At 28.4% G+C, this 19,942-nt stretch overlaps 1 protein-coding gene across 1 annotated transcript; it reads right to left on the minus strand.

The window, feature by feature from the left end:
- Nucleotides 1-14,734: 14,734 nt before the first annotated feature.
- Nucleotides 14,735-16,179, minus strand: LOC136079107 (uncharacterized). Its single transcript, XM_065794821.1, has one exon. It carries the CDS (start codon nt 16,111-16,113, stop codon nt 14,812-14,814), a length of 1,302 nt encoding a protein of 433 aa, XP_065650893.1. The 5' UTR covers nt 16,114-16,179; the 3' UTR covers nt 14,735-14,811.
- Between the last annotated feature and the right edge of the window lie 3,763 nt (nt 16,180-19,942).

The raw sequence follows: 19,942 nt of genomic DNA on the forward strand, positions 1-19,942 counted from the left end.
ATCAATTATTTTTACTTCAAATTTTACTTCACGTTAATGAAAATATCACTGGTATATTGGCTTGATTCTATTTTAATATTCTAGATTTATCTAGTTGTTATAGTTTGTTATTCTTAAGATACATGTTATAGGGCTACTAGTGTTCACGTCTAGCTTACGTTATACCAGTTTAATTGACTTCCAACCAATTTTCTACTAATAACTCATACTAATAAGACATGCTACCACAATTGGCACACACACGTACATTACATTAATTATTTACATTACATATGCAGCTATAAAAACTTAAAACAGTTCACAACACTCACTGACCCTAGTAATACTTCGACAACAACTGCACTTACTGACACTCATGTCAAATAATTACTTACTATTGTATGCAAGTTGTACTGAACCCCACTAAACGTCCTCTGGACTCACTGTGAATGCAGAAGTCTGTGACAATTGTCCTGACGGAATACTCTGAGTCCTTTTGGGATAACATGACAGGATACCTCAACAAAAAGCTACCCTGGTATAGATGCAGAATGGAACTTCTTATGGGACACCAGTCCAGAATAAAAGCTGGAGGTCTCCTTGTGTTTATACTGTTTCATAAGGCGCGAATCTATTCCATACTCGAGACGTCCATGAAACATATATATTTATAATTTATGTTTATAGCCCTAATAATACAGACTACATTGTAAATACTTAATAAAGGAATAATTCTGCTCCATCACTGATACTATCTATACATCACATTTACGCTCAACATTAACAACATTTTAGTATCATAACAATTAATGACTCTATTTTTCATAGGCTATTGTTTATTGTTCTTGTTTTTTTTTTTTATTGTTTATTGTTTTTTTATTGTTTATTGTTCTTGTTTTTATTTTTACTACGTTATACTTATTTAGTATTTTTCTACTTAGAGGCTCTCTGTTTTAAACTGGACATCTGTCATTTTGTACTTCTATCTCACTCTGCTAGACTCGTTTCAACTTGTAATGCATCTCTAAGGCGTTTACTGCTCGGTGCAGCGTCAATAAAATTCAATGCATTGACAAATATACATATATATGTATATATATATATGTGTGTGTGTGTGTGTGTGTGTGTGTGTGTGCGTGTGTGTGAGTATATATATATATATATATATATATATATATATATATATATATATATATATATATATATATATATATATATATTTATATATACATATACATACATATATGTATATATTTTTATATATATATATATATATATATATATATATATATATATATATATATATATATATATATATATATATATATATAGATCTATAGTTTGTTGTCTTTGGGAAGAGCGGAAGGAAAAAAGTGATTGCCAACACATACGTCACTTTTAATTACTTTTGACTTTCGTCCAACATTTGCGTGTTGGACGAAAGTAAAAACCATTAATTTAATTACAAATAAATCGTTTTTTTAAAAAACCACAAAAACGCAAATTTAATTGACCAGAATGTTTTAAAAACATTCTGAATGTTTTTAACAATATAAACAATGTTTTTATTTTTATTTTTTTTAATAAAATGTTTTTATTTTTATTTTTTTTACTGTAAATCATGCGCGGAGTGTTGCTACATCGACTATCTTATAGCCTGATTCGCAAGAGAGTGCTGCTACATCGACTGACAAATAGCCTGACTCGCAAGGGAGTGCTGCTACATCGACTGACAAATAGCCTGACCCGCAAGGGAGTGCTGCTACATGTACTATCTTTTAGCCTGACCCTCCAAGGGAGTGCTGCTACATCGACTGAGGGTTTGGTTGGTGGCAGGCAGTCTATCAATTAATAAAAAAAAAAATTCCAGTCTTGCATTTTAATTTTTACTTTTTGTCAACAAAATATGGAAAAAACTTTCGGACAACATCTACGGGTTGTATATATATACATATATATATACATATATATATATATATATATATATATATATATATATATATATATATATATATATATATATATATATATATATATATACAGCGTGGAAAATAAGAAATCAAAGGCGAGCGGTCAAACTGACCGGCTAATACATAAAATTGATGGTCAGTTGTTTTTTTTGGGCGGTCAAAATTTTAATTTTTTTTTTGTTTTAAATTTTTATCGTAGCAATTATTCTGCATGACAAAACTTTGTAAATAAAACAACAACTTGATACTTCAAAATGAACGAACTCGTATTCCTTTTTTAATTTAATTTTATTTTTTAAAATAATAAAAAATACACATTTTTATGTTATATCAAAAAAATTTAAACTGAATACTAAATCAAGTATCGTTTAATGTAATACCACTATAATAAATGCCTAAGTAACAAAAAACAAAGTTTTATATAACTTAAAAATGTTTTTTTAAAGATACGTTTCATCTGATTTATTATCCAAAGTTTCATCGAAAGACGATTTTAAATCTAAAGACTCGTCTGATGGCGATTCTAAATCAATTAATGTTTTTATAGTTGTTTTTTTCTTTTCTTTTTTTGAATAAATTTTTCGACTTTCTTGTGTAGGCCTTCGCAAAGTATCTTCGGCCCATAATTTAATGGCAGGATTCACATCAAATTCTTCACTATTTGTTTCATCAGTGCACACCCGAATTAAATTATTGAGCCGTTTTTCAGTTAAGCGATTTCTTGTGTCAGTTTTAATTCTATTCATAAGAGAAAAAAGACGCTCAACCTTTCCATTCGAAACAGGCAATACGAACAGCAATTTAACAAGAAGTAGAATTGGACTCCAATCTTTTTTCATAGAACTCGAAAAAATTTGATACCATACTCTACGGTACTCAGTTTTATCTGGTACCAAATATTTGACAGTGTAATCAACTAAATTTTGCCAAGCATCAAACATATTATTTACACTCCCAGCGAAGCCAGCATAACGTAACGGCATAATATAAAAGTCATCCAATTTTTTGATGTTATTATCAGCAAATGAATTATTGGTGTTATTTTGAAACCAGCCACCAGTGTTTAAGATTAACATTCCATACATATCAGGAACTGTATTTTGTGTTTCCAAACGCTCTACTCTGGATTCGGCAATTAACGTTACAATCATTCATTTCGAATTCTTAACTAAAGTTAGTGCGTTTGTAAAGTCATGAAGCTCAACATCTTGGAATGAATACTTTCCAGTGTTGTTTTTTACTTTTGCAAGGAAACGTTTGACTGTTGGTAAATCCGTAAATTCTTTTTTCTTCAAGTGACTTAACTTTTTTTAGTTTGTTTTATAAATCTAGATGATGCTACGGAATTGAAAAGATAAAGATAAAAAGTTTGCTGGCGATAAAACTTCTATGAATAATGCTATATAAAGAGGTATTCGTCCATCATTCCACTTCTGATGATACCCTTTAAACTTTGCTCTTTCTGCTTGAGTAAAACTGAAATCTGCAGTCATGTTTTCGAGATGTTTCATATATACTCCATATTTGTCTAAGATCATCTCAAGTGCTTGAATTTTATGTGCAATACATCGTGTTCTTATTTATTATTGCACAAGTATTTTCTTTTATAAAAAGTTTTTATTGCTCAAAACAATGTTTTATAAAGAACTTTTGTTCTATAAAAAACCAGCATCTAATAAAGTATATTATTTTATAAAGTATTTTTTATAGTTAAAATTGAAAAAAAAATCCAATATACCTGATGCTTTTTTGGGGCGAATACCTGCAATGTAAAATGAATTACCCTCTTCAAGGATAGCAATAAGCTTTCCTAACTGTCGTAACTTTTTTGGGGATTTTTTATAAATGTTATACATTTTCAAAATGATGTTATTGACATCATTAAACGCTTTTATTTGTGCAAATTTATCTTTTATCGCTAACTCAAGGCGATGTGCAATACACCAACCAAAAGTTACCCATGGAATTTCTTTTTGAAGTAATACATTTACACTTGTTCTACTTCCTCTATTTACAGCTGCGCCATCAGCACTAAAACCAACTAATTTAGTTTTAAATTTTTCGATACCTTCTGATTCAAGGGATTGACTAATTTTATTGAAAACTCCTTCAGATGTTCCGTATTCAAGATCAGAAATAGAAAGAAAAGAACACTCAACGCATATCTCGGTCTTTCCTATTGGAGTAGGATCGAAACTGATAATAAATATAGCTTCTTTTTCAATTACAGATACATCTGTTGATGCATCAATTAAAATACTGAAGTAATTTCGTGTTTTTAATTTATTTCTGAGAATATTTGACAAACTCAATCCAATGTAATCAATAAAAGTTCCACAAGTTATTTTATTTCTATATGCTTGGCCAAACTCTACACCATGATTTTCTTCCAAACGTAGTATTTTAGGGTATACGCTAAGCGGAAGCTCTTCTTTGGCAATAAAGTATGCTACCTCAAATTTTTTTCATAGATCTTTCGTGGTCATGGTTTTCAAACCCGATAAAATATCAGTTTGCTGCATTTCTTTATGCAGATTGCTTAATTTATCATTTCGTTCGCTTACACCCATTCCTTTACTTTTCATTGCTAATTCGTGGGCTCTTTGATGTGGTAAACCATTTGCATGATCAACTGCGGCACTGTGCTGTATCCTACAACTACCTTTATCGCTTCCCCATTCTGGCGTATATCCTTTATAAATATCAATTTGTTTAGTATACTGACGACATACAGTGCATTTTAATGCTGTAACATAGTTTCCATTATATAATATCTCTAGCCATTCATTTGCATTATATTTTGCAAGAGTAGTGTTTACCCATTTTTGAGCTGTTGTTAGCTGTATTTTTTACTTTTGAGTTTTTTCTTCTTTTTAACAGGTGGTTTTAATTCCGATCCTGCTTGTGTTAAAAATGAAAGCATTGTTTGTCTCTTTTTAGTCGCCTCCATTTTGAAATGCTGATGTTTGATGATTCTCTTATAATTTAGTGATATAAAAAATGTTCAAATTCGCAATTCTCTCATTTGTATCATTTTATATCTTTCATTCATTTTTATTTAAAATCATTTTATAAACAATTAATGTTATTTAGTTGATAATAATGTTAATGCCTCTCGCCGGCAGATGCTGAACTAATATTTAATAAAATCATGACAATCGTTTTATGAAATACTATCAAAATTATTTGTGTTAAACGAAACTTTATACTACAATATATATATATATATATATATATATATATATATATATATATATATATATATATATATATATATATATATATATATATATATTTTTTTTTTTTTTTTTAAGATTTTAATAGTAGAAAAAAAAAGCAAACGCGCATTTGGTAATTTTAAATTTATCTAAATAATAAAGTTAACTTCTCAGTCACTCAGCGTCAACCGAACAAAGAGTCTTTAAAATAGAGAACGTAGGAACCTCGACAATTTCAAATACGAACTTTATATTTTCCGGAGTCTTAACTAATTGAAATCTAAAAAAATTTATTTTCATCACAGAAGGGCCTGGTGTGCGGCTCTTAGTCGATACTTTGTAAGTTTTGTTGACTACGGATAAATGAAACTAAAAATAAAAAATAAAGGTATTTTTTCATTGCAATTGGCAGCAAAAGGTAAAATGTAAAAGCAAAAGGTAGAAAAAAAGAAAAATAAATAAAATGATATAAAGAATATATAAATAAAAATGTAGGAATAAAAAAATGTTCTTAGTTAATATTATATTATTATTAAAACAATAATAAAATAAGAACTTCAATCATTTATGAAAAAAGCAGTTATGGATTTCACCACCAGTAAAATGAAATTAGTCTTGATAAGTGAAGCAAAAAAACTAATAGTTTACGTCATTTATAATACTCACTAACGAAGCGATTTAAAGTAGCGTACAAACGATAAAATTATTTTAGAAGCTTTTTTCAAAGATTTACATTTTATGAAATTTTGGTATATGCATTTTCAAAGGCATCCTGATAATTTTTCAAACGTTATATAACTCTTTTTTTTTTCAACCGGTCAACCTTGACTGGGAAGAATTCGTTTTGAGAGGTCAAAATAGCAATTTTAGTCATTTCGGGCGGTCAGTGACCGTTGACCGCCCGTTATTTTCCACGCTGTATATATATATATATATATATATATATATATATATATATATATATACATATGTGTGTATATATATATATATGTTTATATTTATATATATATATATATATATTTATGTATATATAACATATATAAAGGTTATTATATTCGAATATATAACTATATATTTGTTATTATTTAATAATTTATATGTATGCATTTTGTGTTTGAGTATGACTGAATCTATAAATGTAGGTATAACCTATATGGTATTATTTTTAGCACTTCCCTAAACGACTACTTATTGCTATTGCTATTGACAATAATAATAATATTGGCAATAATCTATCAATGCATTGATTTTCGATTCATATATGATGTCTTTTTCTTTGTGTTTACTTATTCTTACATTTTTTCATTTTATATTTATCATATGATGGATTTATGTGATATAGAAGAACAGAGCATTTTAAATTTGTATGAATTTTTTAAAAACATCAACTAATAATTTGTCCAGTTGACGTCTAAACTTCAATGTTGCATATGTCATTTTTAAGTAGTTTCTAGGCTTTTCTGAATGTGTTTCTTATTCACATGGTTTTACAAGCAAAGTCTACAAGCAAATTTGAGCTGAAATTTTTTTCTAGCCTTTAAGGAGAACTGATGTTGTTCTTTGTTTAATTTAATTTGTTTAAATATAGTAGTTTTAATAAATAAATGTTTGTTTGTTCTTGGTTTTTTACTTATTTGTTTCCAGATTCTTAAGAACTAGACAACTTAGCTAAGCAAGTTTTGTTTTATTTTTTAGTGCAATTAGAAAGAGCTGAAAGCTATTTTTTAGTGCATTTAGAAAGAACTGAAGTGTTTTTTAGTCACCTCACACAGTATAACTGGTATTGGTTTGAGTTAGTTTAGTATTTTTTTATTTATTTTATATTGGATTTTTTTTATATTAGATATAAACTTTATGTATTTAACATGGAAAACTGACTGTAATTTGTTGACACAAAAGTGATCAACAAATTACAGTCAGTAATTTGTTGATCACTTACTTAAATAATTTTGTGCATTGTAGTCTAGATTCTTTGTTAAGTTAAAAATAATTGATGTAAATAAATATTGTTTAATATTTTTAATAAACGACTTATGTATATAAACATAATAAGATATGGATTTCAATAAATCCTAAGTTTAAATGTAGTCTTAGATTAGAAAAGATCACAATTTGTAAGATTCTTTTACATTTTATTATTATTCAGCTTTAACAATAGTAATGTTACAGGCAGAACCAGATTTACAGTTTTAGGGGCCCTAGGCCTAAAAAAAGCCTGCAGCCCCATATTTTGAAGTAGTATGTTAGTTTAAAAAAATATAATCTTAGTTTAGCGTAATTAAAAGTTTTATTTCCATTTTTTTTAAATATTTTTTAAAATCTACATAATCTTTTTTCTGTATTTTTCATTAACAAAATCTTTAATCAATGAATCTATAATAATTGACTTCATTTTGTCTGTGTTGCTTGATAATAATGCAAAATTGTTTAACATTTTTTGTGACATAGTTGATCGCGAATCATTTTTTGTTAATTTTAATTTTGAAAATGACCTTTCTCCAGAGCAGTTGAATATCATGAAACATTTGAAAATCCTAAGAATGATTTCAGTATTTAGAAATATAACCTCCACTTGTTTTTCCTTTATAAGTTTGTACAAAAACAAATGGGACAATTTAGGAACTTGAGTATTAAAATGTTCTTTCAAATACAGATGTAGATGCTCAATTTCTGCATATAAATTATCATCAATATCTTCCGTGTAGTCTTCCACCAGACGATTAACGCATGTCTTCAGCTTATCTTTGTTGAATCTTGTGTCTATTAAAAATGCAAATTTGTCATTCAGTTCCTGATAGCATTGAGCTCTTTCTTTTAAATTTGTAGTAAGATTATTGATAGTTTTTAAAAAAACGTTTGTCTTAAACTCTTCACGTGGACTTAATTAAGGTTCTTCTGATCGGTTTTCACCTAAGAAAGTGCTTCTTATTACGGTGTCTCTTTTGTAAATAATCTATGTCTGGTAACAGTAATTTTGCATCTTGTTCTATTAAATCGAATGTGTTAGTTGATCCAAGAAAATAATCTCCAAGAGATAAATAAAGTTCAGCTCATGTATCTAGAGTAATAGTTGCACTTTGCAATGATTTGGAAACAACATTCATTTGTTGCAAAATTTGATCCCATATTATTGTTTGTAAAGCAAATTCAAAAGTTTCCATTTTCGATAGTAAATTTCCAGCCGCAGCTCTTGTTTTATGTTTCAAAACTTTCACACTCATTAATTTTGACCAATCCTTCCATTAATTTATTGTAGTTCTGGTGAATGGTTTTGACCGAGTCAGTATGAGGGCTCCACCGAGTATTCGATATTGATTTCAATGAACTATTTGCAAACTGTTCCAAAACACTCCCCAACTTCGTAGAAGCAGAGATAAAATTGTACAGTTCTTGAACAAAACCAAAAAAATTGATTCCCTCAATGCAGCAATCTACATCAGCCTAAATCTACATTTGAACCTCTAAAAGCTTCTTTCGATCAATGTGCAAATTACAGCTATAACTCTTCTTGCATGCAAAATCAATTACAGCTATAACTCTTCTTGCACGCCCCTGAATTTTTCAAAATATCCCATTGAAGCTAAAGCACATTTTGAGTGTTCAAAAAGCTTGCAGACAAAACAGACTACACAACCTTATGCTGGGTAATATATGAGCCATTCTCTATTAAACGTTTCACCATTTACTTTTTTCCCCATTAACAAGCTTTTTAAGCAATATTGATCGCAATCTTGATACATTATTTTAGAGGATTTAAAATCATAATCTGCATTTTGACATTTTAACGGACCATTCTGTATCCAAAATTGTATATCCTCAGCTGAAAGAATTTTCCAAAGTCCTGGATCACATTTCTTATTCAGTGGCAAATTGATAGGGAAACATACTCTCTCCTTATTGAGTTCAGATTGCTCGTTTAAAGTTTGAGTTTCATTAATTGAGTTCTCTACAAAATCCAATATTTTTGCCTCTTTACTTATGTCACAGTTTGCAAGATTAGCTGAAGTTGGTGAATTACCATGACATTCTGCTTTTAATAAAATACTATCAAGTTTTCGATGTTTTTTTCTAAAAAAAATATAAACATCGAAATTAGTTCAAAACCGAACTAAAATTTAAAATCATTTTAGTTCAGTTTTGAACTAAAATGATTTTAAATTTTTTTAAAATTTCAAACACAATTGTGTTCTTTTTTTTTTTAGTTGTCTTTGTCATCACTTGATTAATTTGCTTACTGTTGAAACATGGTTTTAATTTTGTAAATTTAATATGATGTGAAATTTACTCTATTAATCATTAGTCAACAGTTAGAGAGAAGCTGGAGCTTAATTAAGAAATGCTGGAAATTAAAACAAAGGTAAAAATAAATATGTTTACTGATAACATAATAAAACCAGTTACTACTATTTATTGCGTTTTCCAAAGCAGCATTAACATGCTGCTTTGAAAACACTTTCTTTTTCTCCCTCTCTCTCTCTCTCCCTCTCTTAGATGAGAGGGAGAATTAATAAAACTTTTTTAATTACTCGGGAGACAGTATTGTGTGCTTACAAATATTTTATGCTATGCGCTATTGTTGCTGCGTTTTGTGTTGATAGACCTAGGCTGTTATAGCTTTTTTTTATTCTTTACATTTTCTGTTATATTATTATCCTAATTCTACTAACACTAAAATGCAAATAATACTTTTTTAATTAAAAATCGTAACTTTTTTTTAATTTCTTTTTTTAGGTTTTAGCAGGCTTTACTTGACTTCCATCTCTGGTACCTGTGTTGTGACAGATTTTAAAAAGAATTTAACTGATGTTAATGCGGTCTTTATATCGTTAACTATAAGCAATGATATTACTGATAGGGAGTCAAAGTTAAAATATTATTTATAGATTAATTTGTATTTAATTTTTTAAATAATATATCAAGTTATTAATGTGTTTTTGTTATTAATAATTTAATTACTCATAACCTTTATTAAGGGTTGCTTACTGCAATTTTTTTTATTATTGCTACTGTTGTCAATTTCATCTGTTATTATTATAGTTGTTATTGTTATTACTACTGTTATTATTACAATGATTATTACTGTATTATTACTCAGGTCAACAAAAAAATTTTTTTTCTGGTGCCGAGCAAACAATTTGTTTTTTGTATAGCATTTCTCATTTTGATTTCAAATATGCAACTCATTTTTCACCATCACGTCAAGTTGTAAAAATAGTTGTAAACATTTTTAACACTTGCACTTTCAATTAAAGTGCAAAAGCGAATTTAGAGAATTGCGAAAAAAATCATATAGTTAGGACAGTTATGGTACTAATTGTTAGCCAACTGTTTTATTACTGTTAGGCCGTTAATGGTACCAACAGTTTATAAAACAGTCGGCTAAGTGTTGGTAAAAGCGTTACGTTTTTTCAACGGTACCAACTAAATAGCCAACTGCTCAATGTTTACTGGGTAATCACTAAATTTATAATTAAAAAGAGAAACATCACTTATATTCTATATCCTCAATAGTCATTCTTAGAAAAGAAGAAGTGAAAGTAGGACTTCTTTTAGCCTGAAAAAATGAACCATCAAATTAACTTCATTGGTTTTACCGACATTTATCTTCACTTATTTACCAATTTGCATCATTTTACCTCCTTTCCCGGTTCTGATTTGAGATAATGCACAATTTTCAAAAATCTCAAAAATTAAATACTGCAAATGCTTTGTAATTGATTAAAGAACATTGAAAACTATAAATATAGAAAAACCATCTAGTCCATTCTTTAGAACAATTCAATATAGCATTATACTATTACATCAATCAATGTGCTGTAAACTATTATAGCTTTTGGCTGAATATTTTTTCTTTTTAGTAACACATCGCGACGTTAGAATTATCTTGTTATAAGTCCATGTTTTTGCAAACTGAGAAAATCGATTTCAAAGTTTGAGTTTGTTTGCTGCTAAGTTGAAAAAATTATTTGGGAATTAAAGATTTTCTTTAGATTTATGATTGTTCCGTTGTTTATTTTTAAATAAAAAAAACTTATAAAAATTTCGCTAACGCCCATATTTTCCCACCCACTTTTGGCGATAGAACAAAATAACTTTGGTATTTTGTAAAATACAAAAATGTTATTTTGTTACATCTTATAAATTAAATATATTAACTACATTTTTTAACAAAGACATGTTGAAAATCGATGAAATTTTGTAGGTAGTCATTCTTCTTACGCAGTGCTGTTGCACCACACGCCCCTAAATTAGGGTTGGTTGGGACCCGGCGAATCTATGGGAACTCTTTTTAAAGTAAAAGGAGTTTGTTTTTTTGTAATACCTAAAAATGGAATTTTTCAAAATTTATTTTGGGAAGGGCTCCGACCCACTAGCGATTGCACTGTTCTTACAAGTTTGTTTGATACCTGTTCGCGCCGGCTCTGAACAAGACTAAGACATCTAATTTAAAACAGAACACTTCGCTACATAATAAAAAAAGGTAATATATAGCGTATAGGAAAGGGATGAAAAATATTTATCAAAGAAATAGCTTTTTTAAAATTTTCTATCAATTATTTAAGTCTTACAGATATTAACACAACAATTAAACTAATCTAATTACAAACAACATGCAAGATGAACTTGATTTTATTTTTCGTATACCTTTGATTCTATTACAAGAGTTTAAGTATTTATTAAAAACTTTATAATTATAGATAATAAGCTAAATAAGGAATTTTATCAAGATTTCTAAATAATAATAATAATTATATGTTTTATATATCAATACTAAATAAATAACAGAGAAAGTCATATATAAAATCACTTTATTAATGGTTTGTAAAATGCAATATCAACAGCAGGCATGTATGAATACATGGAAATTATATCATTGGCTTTTTCAGCAGATAAAGACTGATAAGGAGCACGTAAGCAAGCTGCCATTGGTATATTTGTCTTTATTGGTTTGGTAATAATGCTTGATGCTGCTCGCTTGACAAACTTATAAATACGAGCTTGTGAATAATTGTCTGAAAATGAGGTTTTGAAAAAACATGGTATGGCAGTTCGATAAACAAGATTTTTAACTCTTGTATAAGGCACTAACTTATAACTTGAAAAACCAGCAACAACTGAAAAATTCTTCACATCTATTAATTGCATTTGGTAAACAGAGAATGGTTTTTTACGGTTTACATTTTTAATAGCTCTTTCTAGTCCAAGCGGACTAAATATTTCTGCAACAGAGAAAGATTTTTCAATTTGACTATGAATGTTATCACATTCTTAAATGCTGGAGTGACCTGGCTCGCAGAACTTTTGCTCAATGACTTTAATCTGTGGGTATCGTATAATAAATTCACATAAAGCTGCTGACATGAAACTATTGCGGTTTTGTGGTACACGTGAATCGAACCAAAGTATGAACTTATTTATGTCAAGGTCATCCATGATTTTCAGAAGCAGACATGTTACAGCACTGGCAAGATCATTTCCTCCACGACCAGCCATAGCTTCATGCCAAAGGACGCAATAATTTTTCTTGTAAAAGAAAGATTATTGCGTCCAAAGGACGCAAATAATCTTTTCTTTCATGCCAAAGGACGCAATAATCTTTTCTTAAGCGAACAATGACCAGTTAAGTTATAATTTGAAAGTTTCCGTTTGTAATAAATGTTTCCAACATTAGCCCGAGGCAAACTTAAAACATTTTCAAGATGAATACAAACAACTGCAGTTTTAGGATCAGCATTTTGACGATCTTTTTCACGTTCAGTTTTGGTATCATTCCTTGATGTTATGTGCTTATTATAACTATCTGTCTGCTCATTGCTTGCATTAAAAATGTTGCAATATTCATAGCATGTGTCACATAAATCTTTCTTTGGTTTTTGAAATTCTATGTTGAACTCGTGATTGAAGATATAACAATACATATGTTCTTTTACTCGTATATAGTCATTTTCATCACAATATATTTTAAAAAGATCATACAGTTTACCTATATTGAGTGATCCTTCTATATACTCTTTAAATGTCTTTTTCCTGCAATAACGGGCCTCAATTCTTGGGAAAAGATTTATATAGTCTCGTACAACTTTTTTAGAATCTTCCGGTAAGCTTTTTTTACATGTCTTCTAAATTTTGATTGCATTGGCGTTCCAGTAGTTAAGCATTTATTAAATTTGTGAAAGTAAAATATTATTTGGCTACTAATATTCAATGTTGAAAGATAGTAGGATTTACAAACTCTATATTGTGTATTAGAAACAAAGAAGCTATAATAATAAGACATTTTTCTTCTCGAATTTTCACCAGCAGCTGTCCGACAGCGTTTTTTTCAAGTTTTTTGGTAGTTTTTGAATAAAAATGTTTTTTACCGTCATCATCTAAGGTCCAAAAGTTATCAAATATAACTTGACGCTCGATCTCAGTTATATTAGTAGAGTATTTAAACTTACAATTTCTGCAACTTTTTAGCGTTGCGATAGATCTTGTTTACCTTTTGAATTTTTATAAGCTTTACCCGACTGAAGTTGCATTTTTCTTATATTTTGTTTCCAATTACTCGTATCAGCTTTACGTTTTCTAGATATTCCACCATGGGGTGACCTACGAGAAGGTGTAATACCAAGCGACTCTAATGATTAAAAAACTCCATTACCTTGTTTACTTGATTATCTAGGATGCATAAATAATAAATTATTTTGTTTTTTATGCATTCCGGATAATCAAAATAAAAAATTGGCAAAATTATAACGCTAATTAAGTGAAAAAATACCTTCGTTTTGATTTAGAGCATGTTCCATTTTTTGATCAATATTTTTAGTTGCCATTTTGAAAATTTAACAACAATAACAACAAAATTATTCCGTACAAATATGTAATTGTAAATATATGATTGGTTGATCGGAGTTAAAATAAAATAACATTTTTAAATTTGCTTATTTAGGAGATAGAACAATGCAATATGGCATGCAACACCGTATTAAAAGTTTTATATGTTTTCAATATAAATAAAATAGAAAAACATAATGCAAAACTATAAAAACTCGATTTTTTCAAAAAGTGGAGATAAAACAAGATAATTCTAACGTCGCGACATGCCTAACTAATTTTTGGTAACATAGGATTCCCATTTTCCAGTCTTACTTTTTAAACACAAAACCGTTGAATTTAAAAGAACTGATAAAATAGCCCATTAAATTCAAATATTTAAACTCATTTTTGTGAAAAGCTATCCAAAATTAACGTGTTTTTAAGTTTCAAAAGTCTTTGTTAATCAAGATGGTAAAACGTCAGATTTATTCTTAAAGTTTTGCGCAATAATGCGTAACTTAGAACTTGTGAAATTGCGGATTAAATTGTAAAAATGTATCAAACTTCGGAAGTCAATAGTTTAAATTCCCATCATAGATTTCCGTTTAAACTTTCTAGTTTGTTTATTTTTTTATCTATTTTTCTCTGAAAAATTAGAGCAAAATAGCCAAACAAGGTTTATAAAACAATAAAAATGCAAAACAAGAATTAAATTTATTTCACATAAAAAACTACTTTATATTCTTTAGCTACTGCATTAAAATTAAATTTTTTCATACGCTAAGAATATGAATTAATCATAATTGAATTACTACAAAGTTAAAAATTTGTTTGAAACTTGCTTAAAGAAGCATACAAGAACTAGCTTGGTTTTCATACATACCTAACATCAATACTTTGTTTTCTAGCTGATATTCAAACAAGTTTTTGACATTCAAATAATGCTTTTCTTGTTCCTTTAAGCAACGTTTATCCCAAGTCCAATCGTAATATTCGAATGCAAACAAAGAACGCTGAATAGAGCCTTTTGAGAACTCTGCACAAAAAACATTTGGACACCATTGAAAACCAAGTGCCATGCATATACCTTCTTTTATTCGTTCGTTAAACATAGTAATTGAATTTTTTGCCATTGGATCAAGCACTTGGTTTGGAATTGAATGTCTGGAATGAATTGCCACTCGCACAAAAGGGATTTTCTCAGATTCGGTAAAATTATTTGCTATGTTGTTGTTAGGATTTACTTGAATTTTAAATGAATATTCGCTTCGGTGAAATCGATAGACATAGTTACACATAATAGCAAACTGACATAAACAACCCTCAGTTCCTTTTCCTAATTTGAAAACAGCTTCACCAAACACTTCTGCAAAGCTCTTGTTGTGCAGTTTCTCGATGTACCCTCTCATATCTATCAAATGGGCTACTTTTATTGTGACTGGAAAGTACGACATGCATATCATAAGCTGCTTTTCTTTTAGCATAAATTCAGTACATAAAGCATAATCACCATATCCAGCAACTCCTATAACAACTGGTTTATTTCCTTCAAACAAATTCTGAGGAGTAACAGGTGTAACAAAGAGAGTGTCAGTATCTACAAAACCAATAAATTCGGCACTTGTATATAGTTCTGGGAAAAATGCATCGTAATACATTCTAAATCGATCTGGCAACTCTGTTATACCCATAGTTTTTGGATCGGGTTTATCAATAAAAACAACTTTTGGAAATGGCCAGATCAACGATATTTGATTTCCTAGTGCATGATCTTGTGAAATTTCGGAATTTAGAACAATTGTCAAATTATTAAGTTCTTTTGGCCAAAATAATTTTAAACTTTTTAAAAACCATCTATGGTAGGTCTGATACCATCTTGGATTAATACTTGATAGTCGAATATTTAGTTCAAAACTTGGAATCGAAGCCCACGGTCCGTCTTTAGTTTTAGTGAGGTTTAAAACAATGTTATGAGAAACTTCAATGTTGTTTTTGTATGGAAAATATTTGAAATGTTTGAAATTTAACTCATTTCGTTGTTTGATTAATCCAAATAAAGTGCATAATGTTACTATAGAAGCCAAAATTAAATAATTTTTTTTTAAGTTTAAGCAATAAAACCAAATAAAATCCCCAATCTTCATTCTTTAAGTTAAAAAAGTTGATTTAATTCATTTTCCTTTGTTTTTATTATAAACAATAAACGTCAAGTAACTAAAATAAAGATATTAATATATCAAATCTTTATTATTATTAGCAACAACAAAACAAAACAATATAGAAAAATTGAATTTTTTAAAATTTAAATTTGTTGTAAAAAAAATCTTTTGTATAAAAAAATTCAAAAGACTGATTTCTTCTTATACTACCTCGAGAAAAAAAAGTTAAGATATTGTCATTAAAGGTGGTTCAACCCCATTACACTAAATCCATCAAAAATTAAAACATTTATTCTACTTAAAATGAATTTAATGTTGGCAAATTGTACCAAAAATTTTTTTGACTAAAACTCTAAAAATTGCATTCAAAATATGCCAGCAAAAATCATTATTTAAATTAAAAACTTTGAACGTTAGACTCTAAGTCTTTATAAGTGCAAGTATTTGTAATTTGGAAGTGGAAGTGGATGAGAACAAAATTTCCACTTTAGTACGATAGAGGTAAATGAAGGCGCTGTAAATAAAATATAACTTTAAAATGCTACTAATCTGAATCAGCAAAAAATATTTGTTTAAGAAATAATAAATCAGGATCTTTTCGTAAAAGAAAATACAAATATCGGTTGAACACTATGAAGCTCAGCACCTTTTAATTTGGGAATTACATAACAACTACTTGACAATTTTTTTTAATTTATTTGCACACAGAAGCTTATGTGTCGTTGTTTGATTGTAATGGTAATAAGTAATGGCTATCTTGATATGAATGGTATCGGATTAAAATGAGCATACAAACATAAAATTGAAAAAAAGTTTTAAAAATTGTTTTTCAAAATCCCTCAATTTCACAAGTTGACATTTCAAAATTGACCGGTGTTTCTAGATTATCAGTTGGATTTCTTTTGCGGCGATATAAACAGACTCAATCTTTTTAAAATAAAGCTGGAAGTGATAAAAAGAAACGATTTAAAGATAAATATAAAGCAAAATCAATCATTCGCTCCTTAAAGACAAAACCATGTCAGTGGCAGAAAGATCATGCGAGAAAATTAAAATGCATCCAGGCTTTGATAGGAAAAGTACATAGATCTCAAGAAAATAAACCATATAACAAAAGGAAAACTCCAAAGAGATCCATTGATGGAGAAGTTAAAGGAATTTGTCGCTCAAAAAAGCTATAAAAATCTTTTAATCGGAAAAACTTGTGCATAATTGAAGACAATGAAACCTATTGCAAAAAGGACTTTTCAAAGTTGCCCGTGAAGCAAAATTTTTATCAGTCGAAAGATAGACATGTTGCCAAAATGATCAAGTATATTCGAACTGAAAAATTTGCTCCCAAGATCCGTATTTGTCAAGCAATCTGCTCTTTTGATTTAAAAAGTACACCGTACATTACTTGTAAAACTTTGAACGCAAATTTATAAATAAAAGAATGCATAACGAAATGCCTTTTGCCATTTATTAAAAAGCATAAAATGCGCACGATATTTTTGCCTGATTTGGCTACAATTCACTACTCTAAGAAGTCTTTAGAATGGTATAAACAAAATGGCGTCGAATTTGTGCCCAAGGAAGCAAATCCTCCAAATTGTAATGAGCAGCAAATTACTGAAAGCCATGGGTCAATTGTAAAAAAATCTTATTGAAAAGCAAGAAATTAGCTACAAATATATAAGGTATTAGGAAAAAATGGATAGCCGCCTCAAAAAAAGAAACTGAAAGCAAATTCCAGCAGATGATGCCGAGTACTTGCAAAGACACTCGATTTCTATTTTAGCGTCCAACAAAAAATTTAAAAAAATTTTTGAAATAAATAAATAATTCAATTAGCTTCATTGTATCAAATTATTACAAAAATCTGTTAAGTAGTTTTTGTGTAATTAACAATTAAAGGGTGCTGAATTTCATCGTGATTAACCGATACTAAAGAACTGTTTTACTGTACAGTTGTTATTTATTCAGAAATGTGTAAAAATGTTGAAGAAAGTGCTCTGAAATTTCATTTCTTTTTAACGAAACTGAACGAAATAGTTTGTTTTTATCATACATGCTTATTATGCTGATTATGAAAGTAAAGCGAAAAAATTTAAATCAAAAAGTATTGTAATTTTAAAGAATGCGTGTAGTTAAATGAAAAAAAAAATTATATATATGTAAAGTATAGATGTATAAATAGATGTACATATATATATATATATATATATATATATATATATATATATATATATATATATATATATATATATATATATATATATATATATATATATATATATATATATATATATATATATATATATATATATATATATATATATATATATGTATATATATATTGCTTGCTAAAAAATTTTCATCAATATCATCTCTTGATTCTGCTAGTTGCGTTCTACCTGATATTGCCAACAAACAGGTTGATCCATTGCTTGAATCACTCCAGCATCTATATCTAAAGTGATTTCCTGCCTAGACTCTTCTACAGCTTGTGGCCCGGACAACATACCTGTTATTGTCTTGCAAAAGTGTTCTCCGGAGCTGTCGTCTATACTCTCAAAACTATTCAACAAGTGCTTATCAGAGTCTTGTTTTCCAGCCTGCTGGAAAGCAAGATCCTTATCTTCAAAAATTCAGGAGAGCGATCTGATTCGTCTAACTACCGTCCCATAAGTCTTCTTCCTATCATAAGCAAGGTTTTTGAATCTTTAATTAACAAACACTTAATTTCTCATCTTGAATCTAATAACTTACTTTCTGACCATCAATATGGATTTCGATCTTCTCGTTCTACAGCTGATTTGCTAACAGTAATAACTGACAGGTTTTATCGTGCATTAGATGAAGGTGGAGAGGTAAATGAAATCGCTCATGACATTTCAAAAGCGTTTGATAAAGTTTGGCATGCTGGTCTTCTCCATAAACTTTCTTCTTATGGTGTATCCGACAACATCTTTAAGATCATTGAATCCTTCCTTTCCAAGCGTAGCATAAAAGTTGTCCTCGATGGACAACACTCTTCTTCTTATTCTGTAACTTCAGGGGTTCCTCAAGGTTCTATCCTTAACCCTATACTCTTTTTAGTTTACATCCTTTGTCCTTATTATTACATCCTTTATAATTATTACATCCTTTTGTTTAACTGTCACCCTTTTTCTGTGACTGTTCCTAAGTGCTCCAAAAACGCTTATTCGTCTAGTTTTTTTTCTTCAAACATCAGTTCTTTGGAATTCGCTTCCTTCATCTTGCTTTCCTGATTCATAGAAGTCGTCCGTCAACCGTTATCTTGCTCTACAATCTTCATCTTTTCTCTTTCAGTAACTTCCAACTTTAATTAGTGGCTGCTTGCAGCCTTGTTGGAAACGAAGATGTTTAAAAATAAAAAATAATAAATAATATATATATATATATATATATATATATATATATATATATATATATATATATATATATATATATATATATATATATATATATATATGTATATATATATATATATATATATATATATATATATATATATATATATATATATATATATATATATATATATATATATATATATATATATATATATATATATATATATATACAACAATGTAAATAATGTGCTTATTATTATTATTATTATTATAATTATTAATATTATTATTATTATTGTTTTTATTACTATTATTACTATTATTTTTTACACTGTCGTTGGATTTTGGTCTCGTCTATATAAATTATATTGCCTTATGAATAAAAATTAATAAATGAATAAACGTTTAGGATTGCAATATAAAATTATATAATATATAATATATTATAATATAAA

Source organism: Hydra vulgaris, chromosome 04 (genome assembly GCF_038396675.1).
Source record: "Hydra vulgaris chromosome 04, alternate assembly HydraT2T_AEP".
NCBI lineage: Eukaryota > Metazoa > Cnidaria > Hydrozoa > Anthoathecata > Hydridae > Hydra > Hydra vulgaris.

Excerpts from the sequence above, each read along its gene's own strand:
- LOC136079107 (XM_065794821.1), bottom strand. The coding sequence starts at position 16,113 with ATGAAGATTGGGGATTTTATTTGGTTTTATTGCTTAAACTTAAAAAAA.